The sequence below is a fragment of the Sander vitreus genome, chromosome 24 (assembly GCF_031162955.1).
Source record: "Sander vitreus isolate 19-12246 chromosome 24, sanVit1, whole genome shotgun sequence".
Lineage (NCBI taxonomy): Eukaryota > Metazoa > Chordata > Actinopteri > Perciformes > Percidae > Sander > Sander vitreus.
This window is the reverse complement of record NC_135878.1, coordinates 6,270,018-6,290,940: the sequence shown is the minus strand read 5'-3', so window position 1 is coordinate 6,290,940 and position 20,923 is coordinate 6,270,018. Positions and strand designations below refer to the sequence as shown.

The 20,923-nt window shown below is 40.6% G+C and overlaps 1 protein-coding gene across 1 annotated transcript in view; it reads left to right on the top strand.

Annotated features, from left to right (window-relative positions):
• The first annotated feature begins 2,902 nt into the window (after positions 1-2,902).
• The window catches only part of LOC144512778 (rho GTPase-activating protein 6-like), a 41,388-nt gene continuing 23,367 nt past the window's right edge, over positions 2,903-20,923 (top strand). Inside the window, exon 1 of the mRNA XM_078243701.1 lies at positions 2,903-3,300. Coding sequence (XP_078099827.1) covers positions 3,259-3,300 — 42 coding nt within the window. The 5' untranslated portion in view covers positions 2,903-3,258. The remainder of the gene's footprint in view (positions 3,301-20,923) is intronic.

The window sequence follows — 20,923 nt, the reverse complement described above, 5'->3', positions numbered from 1 at the left end:
ATCGACACAAATAGGCTGTGCCAAATTCAACAGTGGAAAATCCAGAGTGTGCTTTGAAATTGATATATGATCACACAGGGCCTCATTTCAGCATCATTTTAACAATTTCAAGATGATATGAGAAGTGATGGCCGGCTCAAGGGACGTGTAGATTCAAACTTTGCTTTGCAGTGGCCTTTGCAAACAATGTCACCGTGCTCTAACGTGCAGTAGGAGCCGATTCCTGCCAATTGCAACATGCGTGTAAAAACGCACATCCATGTCAGCCTTTTTCTCCTCTCCTCCCTTCTCTTCTTCTTGTACTCCCTCTCCTAAAGTCTTCCCTCCTGCTCCCACAGGACTCTGTTTATTGTGTGAGCCATGGTCATACTGGGACAATTGAAACACCATTTTAGGAGACATTGGGCTCCTCCTACAGGACCAAAAAAGTGTTTTTAAGGAGAAAATTTAAGGAAAATATCTTTCTCCTTTCTATATTCCCTCAACATCATCCCGAGGAATGTAGTTTTCATATGTTCATATGTTAGGACTATTTCTTTTGTTCTAGCAAGCAATAGCAAGACAGTTATTTAACAGCAATTCAAATATTGACCTTGTATTTACTTTTGTAGTATTAATCAATTTGTCATTAAGCATGAAAGTCCATTTCTTTACCTTGAAAATAGTTTGACAAAACAATCCCAACTCAAAGTTTTTCCCTGGCTTTTTTAAACCACATCACACTGTCTTCATCGATGCTTAACACTGCTAATGCTGATTAAGAGACATCAAAGTATATGGATAAAATCATAACAGCTACTGAGCTCGCATATCAACAGATTCATTTCCATGACAACTGATGAAAACACATCTACTGATGAAGACTACATGATATGGTTGAAGGCACAAGAAAAACAAGTAAGTGGCGTTAGGTTGGGATTCCTTTGTCAAAATATTTAAACTGGGCAAGGATTCACTTTTATTTCTTTATATCCTCACATCAATAGTCATTTTTATCCCAAATGACTTGCATGCAGCTGAATAAATAACAGAAAAGTGGCAAAACTGAGGATTAAAGACTCCACCTTCTGTTCCAAGACAATTTTATACAACACCTCAAATGTTTGACCAACCTCATTTAGACAAGATCTGATATGCAGTCCGTCTATGCTACTCCCTGCAAGAACAGGTTTTCCATCACCTGTAACTTTATCATACTGCAGGATTGTAATGATGCTTGTGTGAGATACACACATACAGCACAGCGCCAGCTTTATCACTGACTCGCTTAGCTTATCTGTTATCTCTAGATTTTAGAGTAAAGTAAGTGTTCCTCTTAACTTCTCAGCATACTTTAAATGGCTACGGCACTATCTGATAAGCAGAGAGGAATTCAGTGTCTTTCTCTCACTCATTAACCCACTCACTCATTCACACATAATGTTTATAAAAATTTGAGAAAAGAATGTGGTTGTGTTTGTGTCCTCGATAAACCCACTCCTGCAACGCAAAGCAAATGTTTTCATTAACTCTCAGTAAGTGTGTGTGTGTGTGTGTGTATGAGGTCAGCTTATATTCTTCAGCTATTTCGTCCTCGATAAAACCGGGTTGTGCTCTATTTGTTTTGGATGCTTCGGTTTTTTTCACTAGCTACGATGCAAGCGCGGTCTTTAGACACAAGATTACTCAATGCTGGTTCCACATTACACAAACCCAGACAAGCCTCCCCCTCCTGTTTAAAATCTTCCAGTGGTGGACTGGCCCTTTCATGGTCGCTCTTGTAAGACCATATTTCAAAAGGAATGCTCATAAATTAAAATTACCATTGATTTTTACAATGGAAGCAAGCAATCACAGTTTTGGTTCTGCGGTTTGTCCAGTAAATTCTCTACGCTGGGATTTATTTGCTACTCTAATGTGGCCTACAGCAAGCTATTTGTCACAAGGAAGAAACCTTTTATCTCCAAAATATCAACTTTCCACAAGCTCAGATAAGTGAGTATGATGCATTTCTGCATATTTCCAGCGAGGATGGCAGTAATTGCTCTTCTCACAGAAGATCCAGTTTAAAAAAAAGAAGAAAAAAATTAACTAAATTAATAAAATTAATTAAATTTTAGACTTAAAATCGCCATAATTTAAATGGCAGCATTGGACTGTAATTAATTTTTTTTTCGTTTTGATAAATTTGAGATACCACATGGAATTCAATGTGTAATTATCAACACTATTTCCTTCTTACAGCAAAAACAGGTATAGTTATTTACGAATAACTATCAAAAAAACTAGAATCTCCCTATATGGAGTTTCCAGAGTCAAATCTTATCAACTACGGAGCTCCATTTGTGGATCCCTGACATGAAAACATTTGAGCAGCCCTGCTGTTGATAATCAAAAGCTTCTTCCACTACTAGACCTCCTCCTCTAGTGCCCCTCCCCTCCCCCCTCTGGCTCTCTCCATTTTTCTGTGTCCTTATGCTTCAATATATAGCTAAAATGCAATAAATGCATGCTATTATATGCATACAAGTAGGACTGAGGTGAACAAACAGGTGTTTTGGATTGAAAGGAGTATTAGATATGTCATGGCTAATGTTGGCCACATTTGTATCATGGTCAAAAGTGACCTTATGTGACTCAAATCTCTAAATAATTCCAATTATTAAAACACCTTTTCTAAAACAAGCACCGTCACTCTTATTTTAATTATGTTCTAGAATTTTTTTTTATTATATTGAACATAATTTCTATACACGTCTGACTCGAGATATTTTTTTCAGTAATATGCTACACGCAGTTGCCATCCTTTCCATTCTGGTATTTTTGTTGAAAATACAACCCTGGCCAAAGCCGATTATATTTTGAAAATCTTTACCGGAAGCCCCAACTCACACTGACAGCGCTCTCTCTGCCTCTACTCGCTTGCTTCAGCATCTGCCTTCACCAGAGTCAACGGAGCGCGCGGTATGGATCCGTTACGCATTACGCGCTATGGTGTCCTTCCTGGCACAGATGGTTTTCTGACACGCGCGTCTGACTGGTGTAAAGACATGACATCAACTCTTAAAAGCTGCGGTGACTTGCAGTGAACAAGAAGTCCAAGGACATTGTTTGTTTTGAATGCAGAAGAGGGAGAAGACAAGTGATTCGCGGAGACCCTTTTCTACGCTCCGCTCCGACGCACACACACTTTCTTTTGGACTTATTTGCTAAGGGGATATAATTTGTTGCATCTACATTTTTGGGTGTTTACTATATGTGGATACTTTTTTCGGGACCATGGGAGACTCCGTGTTCTTCGAAAGGCAAAATTCCTATCTTGTAAGTACTCGGTTTATTGGCCATAAATTCATTATAATGAACGCGGCTTGAAGGCTTGCATCTTCTGTTGTCGCGTACGCGTGTGCACGTCTAGTGTGTGCGTGCGTGTGTGAGGAACAGAGGGAAACATATGTTTATTTCCTGCATGACTTTAGGACAATTTTGCATATCGAATTTAAACCATCTCTCTGTCTTACTGATATTGTGCATACTGATATTGTGCATGAAAAGTGCAGAATTAGTTTTGTGTATTTTAGTAAACAAACTTGCATGCATTTTAAGATATGCAATATATAAATCTGACAAAAAACGTATTTCGCTGTAGAATGTCAGTGACGGAAAACAGAAACTATGAAACAGAGAAAAGGGGGGGGGGGGCCTCAACATGCAAAAACTTCCTGTGATGGAACGTTTTAAGTGACATGTGGTGGTTAGAGTTTGAACATATACAGGCACACAAGACCACACATGTTTCCTGGTTTTAAAGAGGAGACTTTTGCTCTGAAAGCAGCTCAGTAAAGACACAGAAGCCTGCAGCAGACTGCTGCTATAGCCACAGGTGTTGTGTTTGACACTCTACACCTCAAAGCTCGGTGGCCACATGAGGGCAAAACACACAGATATGGGTCGAGGCCTTGGGGACAGACCAACGAGGGCTCTGATGAGAACTGCACCTTCAAAATGAAACTCAGCAATTTGGAGCTCATATTTGGCAGATTGCAGAACAGGTTTATACGAATGTGGGAATTGAGTTGGTTCGTGTCGTGGACACCGATTTAAACATGCTAGTGTTTTATCATCAGCCCTCTCTACTCGGACCCCTCCTTCTGTTTCCACCCCCCCCTCACCCTTTCTCTTCCTCCTCTCTGGTGGTGAGGAATCCTCTGCTGACTGCTCTAGTGGTCTGTCTCCTCTTTATAAGCAATGTTTCTGTGGCTGGAAGCACTCATAAAGCTACAAGCATTGATTGGAAAACAATTCCATTTTCTTTGGCTCGGCTGGTGGCACGCTGTGGTCTAGATTTGTGTTTTTTAGTGTGGCTAGTGTGGTGTGAAAGTCGTTGCCACATGGCCCACAGTAACGGTGTCTAAAATTCATCCAACACAGGCTGATGATCAGTGCACTCACCAAATTGTTCTTGATGCACTTCTCCACTACAGGGCATGTCATCTTTCTAGAGACACTAAACTTTGATGTATCTGGGCTGTTACTTGTCTCCTTTTGTGAACCCAATAAATACATAATGGAAAATCAGTGGTCTTCAAAATGGGCGATCTGATTGGACTAAAGAGCAAAACTGACACATTTTAAACACAAAGTGAAAAGACACACTATGTAGAATACCTATATGAATATAGCATCTTTCAACATGTCTTAGACCGAACAATGAATGGAGAAAATGATTAGTAGATCAACATGACAATAATCATTAGTTTCAGCCCTAAAAATGTCCCAAGGGCCAAGTAACATCACAATAGCGTGCTCTTTCAAACAGCAACTTTATAGGTGCTAAAACCAGGGAATTATTTGTATTATTGCTTGAAAAAAAAATGACTTAAACAACAAATCAACCATCTATTGTAAATCGCTGCATTTTCTTTTAAATGAATTAATCAATCTTGTCAGCTCTTTATCAATTATCTAAGTCATTGGTATGGCTAATGTGCATTCTGGGGATTATGGCAGGGAATCAGACTGCTCAAAGTGCTTGTCTGGATCAAAAATATTGAATTAGGAACCTATTATAGACAGTGTCCCAGCTCTTTGATTGAGCAGATTGTTATGTGAGGACACACTAGGAGTATGTGGGCTGCTGAAGGCATATGAACACGTCTGAACAGTTTCTGTCGATGCTCTACATTTCACGAGCAAGCAGTACAAATTACAGTACTTGTTATCTAGCAAAGAAAGTCTGGAGTGTGCACTTCGTCTTAGCCATAACTGTAAAAGCCAATATAGTTTGCATTGGAAAATGCGTATTAACAGAAGTCATGGATGGTAATTTCATTTTTGGATGCTATATAAGGTAAGAAATTCATTTGGGCAGCATCTAGTGATTGAAATATATGAAATATTTCCTCAGGAAACCTTATAACAAAAAAACAGCAAGTAAAAGCATAATAGTTATGTCCTGACATCACGTCACACATGCTAGTGGACCTTCAGCCAGGCTACTTATTGCTGTCTCATTGATTCTTAACACTTAGTTGAATTTGGTAGAAGAATGCAGTTAAAATACAACAAAAAAGCAGTTCCAAAGAAAACTGCATTTGTGTTAATGGAGGATTAGGCCCCTTGAAGCCGCTCTTTCTCCGCCGATGATTAAACAAATGCAGGCTTTCGTCATTCCTGCCAGGGCAGAAAAATATTTCAGATTCTAGGTTAGCAGACTGGAGACACACAGCGATGGAGAAGACGGCGAGACAGAGCCAGAAAGAAAGTGCGAGAGTAGTGACGTGTTATGCATTTTGCTTATGGCGTCAAAGTTGTACTAATGGAATACCAGCAGGGATAACATAACACTCTGGATGGATCACTCAGCTCTCATCTTGGAAGGAGTTATGTTTTCCAATATTACGAGGATTATAAGAATGATACACGGGTAACTTCTTTAGCCAATGTAAGCAAAACCCTCACATGCTAAGGTGATGAAAAGAGGAGCAAATTCCTAGCAAGTTTGTCTGGGCACACACCAACATGAAATTGAATCGATTGAACAAATTAATCAATCTTGTCTGTATCATTTGATCAACTAAACGGTTTGTTCAGCCCAGTAGACAGATTTAGCTTCAGCAGATGAGCTATTAACTCATTATTTTGCTACTAAACATATTATGATTCATCACGTTAGGTCAGGCAACAAATCTAAGTCATGTACTGTCACAGGGGACTGTCAGTTTATCCAAACGGACACATTTTAGAATTGCAACAATGGTTTTCTCTGACTGATTAGGGGTCTTGACTGAAGTTGAGTCGTGAGTCATGTGCAGCGTAAAGTAAAATGCTGTCTGAAAGTCACATAATGATAACAGAAATGAACGAACAGGGAAGTTTTGGAACACAACACTCCTGGAGTGGAGCCAGCCAGCGCTGAGGCTTTTGCCAATAGTCAAATAATGATTGTCTTTGTCCCAAAACCTTTTTCACGTGTTTTGTGCTTTCAAGTGTTGGCAAGCTGTTACAACTTGTACAAGTAGGCTTTGTTGCATCCTTTTGCAGACTGTGCATTTACAGGTGAAACAGTTCAAGGGGATCTGAGTGTTAAAAGATTTGCGATTGATTTTTCAATTAGCTCAGACTGGATTTAGAGATGTGCCCCTGCTGTGGTTGTTGCAGAGGAGTTAGAAGGCAAACCGAGAACAACACAAAGGAAGCATTGATGAAATGATTAATTACCCTCCTCCACTATCATCTGTTCCTCTGTCTCTCTTTGTCCGTTGGATTCTGTCTCTCATCACTGACCAAACAGAGAATACTCTTTTGGTCTTCCTCTAGCCATCAAGGGACCCTTGTCAGCCTGAGTGCAGCTACCTGTTTAGACAAACACCCCCCCCCCCACCCCTCCTCGCCTGTTTTCAATTGTTCTTCTTTTTGCCGCTTCTCTTGACAATGGACTTCCATTGTTTTCAGAAACTTCAAATCCTCTCACCCTGCTTTTCCTCTCTGACTCAATAATGCTGAGAGCAAACATGTTTTATTCGCTCTCCTTACCTGCTGATGTATGACCTGGTTCTAATGCAGTATGTGTGTTTGTTGTACTCCTCTGCCACTCCCAGTACAAACAGCTCTGGCAGACACAGGTTAAGTCTTATGCCAAATAGAAAGAAGTTTTTTACGGAATGGATTCATGAATAAATCATTATTGTTTAAGTGTTATCCAAAAGTGAAAAGTCATGAATGCCCATCCTTGGATGCTCTCGTGTCTGTAATGAACAGCTTTGCTCGTGCATGTGTGGGCAGATGGCATCACCCATCCAATGCGGCTTCTTAGTCATCAGCACAGCGAGTTTATTTACATTGATCACAAGTTTTGCTAAGCACACTCTGACTCAGAGGGAGAACTTAGCAGGAGTGTAGACATTGTGTTCGCAGGAGTGTACTTTCTGGGAATGCACACAGATACTGAATACATTTCATAATGCATGTAGGGCTTGTTACCCTCGCATGCCATGTTTTATGACACACATTCATTAACCTGGCATGTATAGCCCAGCTCCAGCATGGCAGAAAAAGGGAAAGTCTAAAACTGCCTCTCCACGTTCCACAGCTGTCACTTCTGGCTCGTCAGGACAACGCCGTCCATCATTCGTTTTGCTTTCTAGACCCCGTCGGTGGAAGGCACTTGTTTTATTATCAACAGCAAAAGAGAAGTCCGTCCTCCCCAAGACTTGTCTTTTTATGGAGATGGTCGAAGGCTGAGGGGAAAACAGAGCAGAGGAAAGGCAGAAGAGAAAGTTCTGGCAAGATCTGATCTACTGTTTGCCGAGGGAGATGTGCTACCAGAGGCAGGAGTCGCTCTCTCGGCCTGAGCAAAATATGTGATGTTTTAAGGAGTTTGATTTAGAGCTGAAGCTCTTGCCCTCGTTTCTTCATTACTTCATCCAGTGATGTTTCTTTCTTCGGGGGAAAGTTAAGGGAGTTGGTCAGTAGGTTCAAGAAAAGGCCAACCACGTTTTCGGGCTGTTTGTGTAAAAGCCTTTGAGGGCATGATGTCAATCACCATGTTGCTGTGTGAAGTGCAGCAGTATTACATCATAGTTTGGGAACTTTAAAAGAATTATAACAGAGTGTTCTTCCTGATTCGCTGCAAACCGGCGTAATGGATCAAAACAGAACTAATCAAGTCTCCCATCCTGGGTATGAAGAGTTTTGTAATCCACTACTTCACACACCCTGATGTTTGCACAGCCATACATGGATGCATATGAGACATGCACACAAAGCAGAATTAGATGCTAAATAATAACAGATTGTGCTGTCCAGTGGAGAAAATCTCTGCTCTTATTTCCAACACCTCAGACAGCTGTTGCTCTCCGGTTGACCTTAGCAACACAGCTAATACATCTCACAGCCCACACATTTTTGTATCAGCGTATTTGCATCTCATAGCAGTCTTATGAGGACTAGTAATGCTTGCAGACTTGGGACTGCAGCAAAATACATTTAGCCATACCATATACTAGGGGTTAGGAATTTCCAGGAAGGTTTCACAGAGGGTCAACGAGTCAAAAAAGCATCAGGTCATGTGGTTTACTGCTTCAGTTCAAAGGGGACAGGGCAAAGTATGTCAAGTGTGTCCGCAAGTGTCCCCACAGTGGATGTATTTCTATCAAATAACAAAGAATTCATGAGACATTAAATAAATTGGATATTGCATTGTTACAGCACCATCCCTGTCAAATGACCAATAGGATTAACTGCACAACATACTGTAGAACAAGCTTAGGAACCGTTCGGTATTTATCTAATGGACCACCGGAGGAAAATAGGGGAGGGTCGTGTCTTTTTATTCTTTGCTGAGGGGAGGGTCATCCAACTTTTGTATTCATGAAACAGCAAAATTTCAAAGTGGCTTGTTTGGTGCATATTGTTCCATGTAGCTCCATGTAGCTCTCTCAGTCTCTGCCCTCCTTCGCTACCAGATGGGTCTGACCCATGAGTTTGCTGTGGGGCAGGGCATAGACATATGGGGCAGGGGGAGCTGCCCCCTGGTGGCTGAAACGGATAATTGCATTATTTAAAAAATGAGTGGAATAATTAAGTCTGACATGATCAGATATTTTATAAATATCTTAAATAACACAACTAAATGGTGGTAGGTAATACATCTGATTTCATGCTTCAGTAAAAAAAAAAAAGTATTTCCTGGCTGACGATGGGAGCAGCAGGACGTAAAAAACGAAAATGACTGTTGCTAGTCTGGACATCTTACCGTGCCAAGGTTGCAATAAAGGTTTCCTAAATGCCACATTTGATGTCAGCTTACTAATTAATTGCGGGTTTTGTGTAGATTTGGACTTTTAATACGTTTATTCCACTTTGTTTAAACGGCGAAGTGGATGAAGCCTAGTGACGAGTCCATAGCAACCGGTTTGTGTGTTGAATGTTACCCAGAGTGCCTTGCTGAATGGTCTCACTATTTTATTGTTTTATTTCATGTGAATACTAGTTTACTAGAGGAGTAACTTAGTATTTGAAGTAATGCAGGAAGTGTGCATTTAGTTTCTATGCTTATTTTGTTTCCACAACAATGTTAGTGAGTAAATCTACTGAAATGGCCACCACACCATAACAGAGGAGTGTGATGCGTCAGATCAGAATGCAGAGGTTTAGTCACATATGTCATGGCTGTTAAAAAACAATGGGAATCTGTATATGTGCCAAGTGCAAACCAGTACAGAAGGTATCGATAAATTGCTGGGGGAGGGTCATGCCTTTTTTCCAAATCGTTTTGGAAGGTCACAGAAATGGTGAGGGGAGGGTCATGTCTTTTTTGGCTAAAGGTCCCAAAACTCCTCCGGTGGCCCCTTAAATAAATAACGAACAGTCACTTAGGTTCCAGGGATGGATTCTTAGTAATTTGCATTATTTTGAAAGGAGAATGAGCTTTTCTTACTTTTGGTAATAAACTGGAAGTTGCGGTTTTACTTCAGCTCTCTACAGCTAATTTGCTGAAATTACATTTTCTTTTTTCCGGTTTCTGCACAATTACAGAAATAAAACCAATGGCCAAAGCTTCGGAAAGAAGTGCAAACAACATCGGAAACATCCATACACCTTTTCCCAATGATAATGTATGTCACTACTCTTTTCCTTGGTGGACGGTTTTTGCTGAAGAAGAACCCCCACCGCTGCAACAGCACAGAAGAGCTTTTTGCCTAATATATTGGACATGATCAACATAACAATGAATGTGACCAAAATGCCAAGCTTTGTTTTCCTAGCTTGGTTTTCATGAAGAGTGAAATGTTCCAGCAAGGAAATGGCGAATATGAAGTTCTTAAATCCCCCTGATAATTATATTTCTTTGGAATGGACATGGATGTAATGGGTTAAAAATAGGCAAGTTACATTGTAATCATTATGAACCAAACATATATAAAGCCGTAATCACTTTTCCCTTTGGAAAGAAGTTAAAATGTTGTCAAACTTTTGTCTAAATAAAACCAGCATATTTTGTTTACAACGCGGCTCCACTTCCTACTTCTGGTTGCACTGTATGACGCCTCAAGGGGGAAATTAGCATATGTAACTTTGATTCTCAGTCAGTCATGATGGCCATCACTGCCTGTCAGAGATTAGCTGCTAGTCGCTGCGTACGTGACCTGCCCAGAAAACGCTCGCTCCATTGAGCATTAGTGATTTAGCTTGCAAAGCATACAGACAGACCAATGGAGACATATGGACAGATATTATCAAACCCAGACAGATAAGAGCTGACACACAAGGTGGAAGTCAAAATTCCAGTCTGGTAACATCTCAAAGAGCCTGAATGAAGGAAATTTTTCAAGTTAAACCAGGAATAACACAGATGATGCCAGGAATAACAGATTCTTTGCGACACACACATTTGCATACCTGCAGCGGGTGTGTGCATTCATGTGCCCAGTATGCACATATTTGCACACAGGACAAACCCATTTAATGTGTGTGCCCATGCATTTAACTCTAGAAGTGGGACCCAGGTTCAAGGGGCCTTTGACTAAGACTGGATTAGCTGCTCCTAAGGCTGCCACTGGAATGCGAGGATCAACAAGGCTGTTGTGGCAGTGCATGCGCAAACACACACACCCATTTCATCGCAGCACACTCACTATTTACCTTTCAGTCTATTACAGTCTATTAATATTTCTCCACTCTCTCTCCTTTCCGTTCTGTTTTTTTTTTATCATTTACATCACTTGTTAAAAAAGATGAGGGTGGCATTGTATTTTGCTTTTTGAACCAAAAGCATATGACTACAAATTAAAATAAATAAAGAGGCAAAAGCCATAAAAGACGAATGAATGAAAAAGCTTCAGGGTGCTTTATCACCATCTGGCTGGTAGACTTATCGAAAACTGATGAGAGCGTATAAACAGGAAACGTGAGGACCTGCACGCGCAGAATGATGGATGAGTGGATGAATAACTCCATCCATCACGCAGTGTTTGTGGTTGCAGCGTTTCACTTCTGCAAGGCTGCATCTTCACTCGTTTATGCAGCCGTGTGCCATCACCTCGTTACATAAGAGTTATTGTGTTATGATAATTGATTAAGCGAATGTTTGCACGTTTTGTTTGCAGAAAAGCTTTTGCAGGTCACGAATTCTTCCTTGAATATTAAAGTGAACTGTAAGCTATGAAAGACAGCCATTGTCTCTCCCTGAAGATGGTATGGTGGTATTAGGATGGACTTAGTTTGGAGGACAAAGTTATGCTGGCTTGAGGGAAGTCAGCAGCATGTGTTACATGAAGAAGCATCTCCTTTTGTGTGTGTCCTTTCCCATGTCAACATTTCAGACAGGTGTTTCTAGTTTTATTTAAGTGGCTGCAGTGGTCATATGAGGCAGTATTAGTTTATTTCTCAAAACAGATGGGAATGTTTCAACAGAATCATTTGTGTCCTTTGTGAATAGTTTACTGTGTTGACTTATAGTTGGCATCTACTAGTATTGTTCAAAGGAAGATTTTTTTAGTTTTACTAATGGATTTATATTATTCTGAATATATTTTAACAAGGCCGGTACATCTGATGTGTTATTCCTGGAAATACTAAGATGGTTTGTGTCAATATAACTCTCCTGTGCCAGATTTTTTATTTTTATTTAGTTCAAGTCAGTGCTCAAGGGAAAACGGCATAATGGATCTAACATCTTGCAAAGTTAAGAAATAATTTTTAATTCAGATTCAGAGCCATCCAGGGACTTGTTCCTCAGCCCAATGTCTAACATTTCACCAGATTCCATTGAAATTATTCACCATGTTTTGAAATAACAGACTGTACTTGACATTTAGAACATTAATATAGCAGTAAACAAGTATTTGCTATGTAAAGATAACATAGACTAAGAATGATGTTGAACTCACCCTGTGTGTGTGTGTTGCAATCTGAGTTTCTATGTTCTTTGTTTTGGATATCTGTCCCGGTTGGGACGAATGAACATCGCGAATGTGAGCTAGCCATGTGCAGCCATGCCTGTCTCTCGTGTATTCTTGTATTTGTGGTGAAACCGAAGAAGAATTTGTGGACAATAAGGTTTTTCGTATTCGTATTCGTATGCCTGGCCCAGACTCTAAATGTCAATCAAACTCTGATGAGAGCCGTGTGGAGGCAATCCCAGTCCAGACTGATTCTTCTCAGTATTTCAAGTACAGTTTAAAGAAGGGTTTGTCTAATTGTTTTGGGAGAGCAGGGGTGGGTCTTTAGTTTTTTCTTGCCTCAGAACTATACTTTATTTCATATTTGTCTTTCTAGATTTAAAAAAATAACGGAATAGTTTTATGTGCACCTTGGACCATAAAGGTGCAGGTACAGAGGACAACAATCATGTATTTGCATCAAGCCTTTATTTTCTACATCACAATTAGTAGTTAGAACCTAGATGTACCATATAAGATTCAGCCCCCCTCCCCAGATAAACCATTTTCATACATCCCTTAACTGTTACAAACCATCTAATTTTGAGGGATAATTCCATGCATTTACTTTCACACACTGTTTGTCAAAGTGTCGGCAAAGAACTGTGGAGAAGAAACTTTGGACGACTTTGTTTTCATCACGTTTCAGTGCTGATTACCTTGCGGTACATGCTATGAGGAGCTAGTTTCTCAACTCTCACCACTTATTACACCTACACTTAACAGGCCCAGTGAGAAACAGACTGTTTGAGTTGTGATTGCTCTGACTGAGTAGTGCCAGTGGGAAGGTGATAAGTAGTTTAACATGTTAATTAAACACCCTGTTAGCACGTATCAGCCTCTGTTTAAAGTGTTTTCCACCTTGTCATTATTGTTAACACTTAATAGCATTCTTTACTGACACACACACACACACACACACACACACACACACACACACACACACACACTTCAGTCAGTTGAAAGGTTGGTTGGTGTGTTGGGTGGTCCAGCGGCACTGGAGCGCTGTGTTCATTCTCTTTCCGTCAGGAAATCAATAATAGACCAGCTGACCCCACTATGACCTGTGTTACACATGCGCACACATACACACATACAGTGTCACATTCACTGTCCAGAGAGAACAAAGCATCGCTTTGCAGTTTTGGGTGTGGCGTGGGTCTACAGGAAGTCACACTTGGCTAAAACTTCCTGGACTGAAACCAGGCCAATGTTGATTTCATTACTTTTGAAGTGTTTTCTCCCATATACAGTGTTTTTTTTTTTTGGAATGATTTACATCTCTTTATGATTCAGCGGAGTATCATCAATTTATGGTCATATTGGCTCAATTATATTTAACACTCCTTGTTTTTACCAAGTTTTATTGAAAAAAAAACCCCTGAATTTCTTTTGAAAAAAAGGGCCAATTTCCACCTGGATTTTATGTCCCAGTGCACCAAAATGTTTCATGCTGCAAGAAGCTATGAACTATATGAACTTTTCAGTGAAGATTGAATTAAGACATGGAGAAACAGAGGCATAAGATGTAAGATATGTGACAAAAGCCTTTGGCCAGATGCGAGCCCATGATATGAATTTACAAGTATGAAGCATAAACAACATGCTCTGTAATTGTTTAGATATCAGTAGCCCGAGGGGCTGAAATATGTGTCTCAGCCCTGTCAAACATTCCAGTTCAGTCATGGAAGACTCAATCTCCATCGGAAGCTACAAAGTCAGTCCAGACTCCACCTCCTGCTGCAGGAAGAGCCCTGGGGTAAAAGAGGGGCCCTTAAATGGTTTGGGACCAAAAATAAAGTAGAAAACATTGATCAAATCCATGTCACGTGTCACTGAAAATACAGAGAAAATACAGATTGAAAAGCAGCAACAAGAAGACAGCTTTCCCGAAGGTCAGCTTCGACCAGACACAGTGGCAGCACGTTGTCAAACTCACAAGACAGAACTATTGATTCATCTTTCATGGTGGCTGTTATCTTCTGAATGCAAGCAGCCTTGTTTTTAGCCTTTTTTTTCTCAAGTACATGTGCAATCTTCTGAACATGTGTGCGACTGCATGCGTGGCTCGTGTGTACGCACGCATTGCATTTAAGTTGTGCGTAAACGCTGCCATGTGTCTCATAAATTGACCACGACTCTGTCTCAACTCTGTCATCTTCATTATCAACATCATGTGGATTCTGAGGAGCGCAGACCAGCAGGTTATAATCCCCGCTCTTTAACTACCTCACAGGATTAACTGGGAGGGGGGGGGGGATCTGGCACGCATGTGGAAAATAAAGAGTCTTATGGAGACTTGCTCTAATCCCGCTGTGTTAAATGGATACGGTGGAAGAAGCACAGAGAGAAAAAACCAAGGGAATGTGCTGTACTTTTGTCAGCTCATGCTCTTGCCACTGGGCTGAAAAATAAACTAACTATTCACCTAATGGGATCAACATATAATCTTTGCACACGCTTACATCCATGAAAAATAAAGGCCGAGGTGTTAAGTCAATGCACTCTGATCTGTAGAAGGTTTCTGGAGCTACATAGATGCAGAAAATATGAGAACAAACGGTTAAGATGAAAGAGTTGAACTTCTGCATTTATCAAGTTAAGAATCCATCCCTCCATTAGCCTTTACTCGCTTATCGTTGAGGGTCTTGGGGCGGTGGGGTGACACACTGACACAGATAAACCTGTGGGCAGTTTATCTTTGAGTCGCCCATTAATCTTAACCTGCATGTCTTTGGACTTTAGTTGGAAACCGAAGCACCCTTAGAAAGCCCACAGAGGCAAACACCAGTTCAGCAATGTGCTTCTGAAATGGTTCAGTCAGAAGTCTCACCTTAAATGGCAGTTGTAACCCCACTTCCTCAAAAAATGCCAACTCATCCTACTTTTCAGTGAGGAAATCTTCTTAGGCAAGTAGGAGGCTCAGTCCGTGGTTGCAAATAAACTATCGAGCAACTGAAACGTCTACAGCCACACAGCAAAATCAAGTTTGTTGTGAAATTCGACAAGCAGAGAAAGATTTCAAGCTCTTTCTGTGAAAAATGTTCAGAAGACAGCAGCTGTTTCTGAAATGACAGATTAATGACACTGGTTGCTTGGAATTAGAAATTAATTGCCATACATTCTTGAATTTATTATGTGCTTTGGGACATCTCCTAAGACCTTTGGAAACAGTCTAACTTTGGTTATTTGGCTTTGTTGAAGTTACACTTTAAAAAGAAAAAGGGCTTCCCCTCAGTTTTCCAGCGTCATAGCGGCCATGTGTCTGTCTGGACAGCAGGAAAGAATGGGACAAAGTTGTCTGGGTCACTGGTATGGTTGTTGTGTGACTGTTAATGTGTATGGGCGTGTGTCTGTGTACATTTTTGCTTGTTATTGAAATATTTTGACATTTGATTGTCAGAATGTTCTTGGTGACTTAGAAGGTGTTTAGGAGGTGGGTGGGTGTTATTGGTATGAGGGGGAAAACTTGGGGTACCATGATGGAAACCTGCATGTATGTTGGATTTTGGTCTGTGACGAATAAGAGAAGCCAAGTCACCGCATAAGTCGCATTCCCACTTTACATTTAGAGGCCCCATGCAGTACGGCTTTTTTTTTGGCACAGATGCCATTTGTAATCTCTCAATCTCTTTTTTTTTAACATTCCAGGATTGATGGAGTGGCACATTATTTTTCTGGGAGTGGTTTCTGTGAAGCCTGTGCATGTGTGCGTGTGTGTGTGTGTGAGAGCCCGTTCTCACGGTGCTGACATAGTAGAGTGCTCAGACTGCAAAGAGAGATTCCCATGGGGCTACTTGCGCAACCATTTTGACTGATAAAGTGCACACACACAAACCCATGACGATGTGTTGAATGTCTATCTGTATTAATGGAGGCACTCTGAATTCAACAATTCTATTTCATAACTGTATATGGAGCAGAAACGATTATTGACTAAACGATTAGACAATCAATGAAAATCGATTGATTACTTTAAGCTCCTTTTAAGCAATAAATCTCCAATATTTGCTGGTTTCTTTTATGATAGTTAAAATCAGCATTAGTTGATGACGAAAATAATCAGTTACATTCGTAAAACTAAAAAAAAGCTTGTGGTAGTCAGGACATTAGGCACAGCACATACACACAGTTGGGAAGCCACTGAGGGATCGTATTTTTGTCAGTGGACTCCTGCAGGCTGCCTGCATTGAGGATGGTGGGATCTGGAAGGGGATGAAGGTGGGGTAGAATGAATCTCTCCCTCCAATCAGTTTAGGAATTTGATATTGCTTTGATGGACACAGAGAAAAATGTATGCATGATCCACGGCCATTACATCACTGTATAAAGAGTTCTGATTGGCTGGAGCCGGGTACTATCACAGAAAAAAAAAAATGTAAGCAGTTTAAATGCGGAATACCAAATACATGAATTTTAATTTGTTAAACTACATCAGTATCTCAATTAAACATTGATTGATGATTGTGAAGTGTCTGTTGTGTTGACTAAAATTACGCTCACCTCTGGTGGTTGAAAGACTGCATTTATCATCTGCTTAGTTCTCTTTGGCAGTGGTTAGGCTACTGCTGAGTTGTGACCTCATTTGAGTTTCAAATCACTCCATAACACAGATGAATGCCTACTCCCATAAACACACACATGCATGCAGGTCAAGGACTGCAAGTACCAATTGCTCAGACCGTCTCCACTGCTGCCAAGAGGCCACAATCATTTTTGTCTCACTTCAAGTGGAGCAAGCAATGCATTTTTCCATGTATTTATGCTAAAACGCACATGATCCCCACATCACTTTTAAATCTGCTCACGCGCAACAATCCCTAAAAGTGCTCTACTCTCCATACAGGATTAGTAATGATTAACCAGCTTCATTAGATCAGCTGGCTAGTCTGGTAATGGAGACAAAGGAGGAGAATTTATAGACTTGTATACTGTACAGTAAAATAGGGCTTGATTTGTGTGTATGTCTGTCCAACAAAAAAAGGGTGATGAAATGCTGGAGGACATATTGGCTGAGGAGAAAGGACAATAGGTAATAGATAAGGATGCAGAAGAGTGTGTGTGTGTGTGTGTGTGTGTGTGTGTGTGTGTGTGTGTGTGTGTGTGGGGGGGGGGTGTCATTCTAGCAAGTAGCACCTCATAATGATATTAGGTTTTAGGTTTTCTAAAAAAGTGAATAATTATACATTTTATAGTAATTGCTTATTAATGAATCTAAAACATTTAATGTAAGGATAAGAAGTGGTATCTTTCTTGTCACTTCTTTAATTAGTGTTTAATTGTATCGACTTCCTATCAGGCTGTGTACGGCTTCAACAACCTCTACCAGAGGGTTGAGGCAGCCAAGTGCAACAAAAGATCACCAAGCCATTATAACCATGCTGTCTGCACACTGTAAAAAACGTGCCTCATCTCGACTATGAAGACAATATTCCTTTTGAGCACATCAAACTGAAACTGTAAAACTGGGAGGGACAAAAATGGGGATTTTGAAACCCCCCTTTCTCAAATTACAACCTTAGATATGGATGAAAGTGCAGAATGCAGATAAAGCAGGATGTAGAGAGAAAACAGGGAAGTTAGCCATTGTTTTGTGGTCCTGCTCCTTGACCGTCCCAAGCTATTTGAAGGTTTCCCAACACGCCTTTTCAAGCAAATCAATGGTTTGCAAGGCAAAGTCGGACAGATTACTAGCATGTTACTGTAAATACAGCTGTACTCTACCTCACCCTGGTTTTCCTTGATAGACAAGTTAAACTCAATGTGAACAGAGAATTCAGCATTGTAGCTTTGTACTACATCACTATAGGAGCTATGTCACCTGTCTATATGATGTATAGTCATATAAGACGTTCTTCACTGAGCAATGACTAGTTCATATGAAGCAGAATTTTATGGACATTTTAATGTGGAGATTCACACTTGAGCTGTGATTTTTCACTTTCCATAATTCATCCATCCATCCATCTTCATCCGCTTATCCGGGGTCGGTCGCGGGGGTAGCAGCTCCAGCAGGGGACCCCAAACTTCCCTTTCCCGGGCCACATTAACCAGCTCCGACTGGGGGATCCCGAGGCGTTCCCAGGCCAGGTTAGAGATATAATCCCTCCACCTATTCCTGGGTCTCCCCCGAGGCCTCCTCCCAGCTGGACGTGCCTGGAACACCTCCCTAGGGAGGCGCCCAGGGGGCATCCTTACCAGATGCCCGAACCACCTCAACTGGCTCCTTTCGACGCAAAGGAGCAGCGGCTCTACTCCGAGCTCCTCACGGATAACTGAGCTTCTCACACTATCTCTAAGGGAGACGCCAGCTACCCTCCTGAGGAAACCCATTTCGGCCGCTTGTACCCTGGATCTTGTTCTTTCGGTCATGACCCAGCCTTCATGACCATAGGTGAGGGTAGGAACAAAAACTGACCGGTAGATTGAGAGCTTTGCCTTCTGGCTCAGCTCTCTTTTCGTCACAACGGTGCGCTTCTATAATTCACACCTATCCAAAAAAAAACTGTAGCATCGAGGCGTAGAAATCCAACACAGAGACAACAGACAAATATGTCATATTTACTGTTGAAAGGTTATGACAATTTCTAAGAGACAGACATTGTAGCTGTTATTTTGGCCAGAATCGGGGAAAAGGTTAGTAGAGCCTGTGCACAGACTTCAAATGTCTCAAGTTTGTTCTCCAGCACACATACACACAAAAACCCACAGTCTTAATACTTGAGGTCAGTATGCATAAAGGTCAGTGTTGCAAACAGGAGTATAATGTTTCTGACATAAACCCAGTCTGCCAATGACAGCCGACTGATTTTTGGATGTAATCTGTGGTTGGACTGCCATCCATACATTGCTTTATCCCCCACACACACATACAACCACACACACTAAAACCCCAAATTACCTCAACTTCTCCTTCTACTATCAACTGTGGTGTTGATACAATACCTGACTTTCTTTGCTTTTGCAGCTTATGTAACCATTATGCAAGATCTCAATCTTCAAGGTCGGACCTCATTATTGCTATGGGCCGTTCATATTAATCCGTCTTTAAAATGTTTGAAGTTTTCCCGAGGCTTTAGATGTGCCTGCCAATTGGGGGGGGGGCACACACACTCCAAGTTGCTCATTCTTGCGAGTAAGCCAGGAAGCCCTCATTAAATGCAAAGGCAGACAAAAAAAACAACTAATTGCAGTGTAAGATAATACTATCTCTCTCTCTATAAGTGCTTGTGCTAATTTTGCAATCCTTTATTTCCTCACTAATGTGTGATGGCCCCACACATTTATTGTTAATCAAAATAACAAGACCTAAGTCACAAATGTTGGGTGGATGGATTTTTTAAAATGTATTGCTTGTTGTATCCACAAGAAATAATAAATATATAAAAACATGATGAAGTACTTTCAAAAGTGCAAGGGCTTATAAACTTCAACTGAATCAATCAAGTGCATTGAGGGAATAAGTTGTGTAATCAAGAACATTAAGTGTGGAAGTCAAGACAAAAGTTGTTTTGACAGTTATGCTTAGCCAAGTTTTGCATTTTGGTTCATTTTAGAAAATAAGATAAATGTTCACCACAATATTATGCTTAAAGGGGCGCTATGCAGTTTTGCCCATTTCTTCACTGTTTTTGTCACTTTTTCTTGCAGGTCTCTCTATAGAGCTCCCCCTACAGCTTCGGAATAGATATTTGGCAGCTCCTATGTTTACTTGTGTCTGACTCCTCGCTTGGTCAGTCTGCCGTTTACTCCTTCTCTTTTCCTCCGACAATGCTTTTCGTAGCTTTCTGCTTCTTTTTTGCCGGCTCAGCCATGACGATAGTGTGAAAAACTCCATCGCTACCTTGTTAGCCGGTTCCTGAATGGGCGTATGTGTGCAGTGCCGTGAAGCAATTCGTTACATCGCAAGACCTGATATCACACGATACTTCCTGATGCTGAGTTGCAAAAGTTGCAAGGGTGGTTTTTCTGCTCACAGGCGCTAAATTAAGCTAAAAAAAACTGCATAGTTCCCCTTTAAGTAAACATCCCCTATGTTGTTAGAATGTGATTGGAGGTTGGCATTCGCTGCATGCTGGGAAGGACAAAACTGGCTGAAAGTTGTGTAACTTCGCTAATTTATGAGTGAGGGTATTTTTTTCACCACTGATTTTATGCAGGTGTATTTTATCACAGTATACTCACCCCTAATCTTGGCCAGACCAAATGCAACTTATGTAACCATAATATCGTTTTAATTCCCATACAGTACCATACATCATTATAGCAAGCAAAGATACTTATTGAACCCAGCTGGAACAACAAATGTTAGTTATTTTACTATACAACTTACTTTAAGGGGACATATGATGCTCATTTTTAGGTTCATGATTTTATTTGTATTTTAGGTTTCTACTAGAAAAAATTTTAATGTTAAAAAAACCCACTATTTTTCTCATACTGACAGAATATACTGTACCTGTATTCATGTGATTGATTAATCGATATACAGACTTATCATTTTA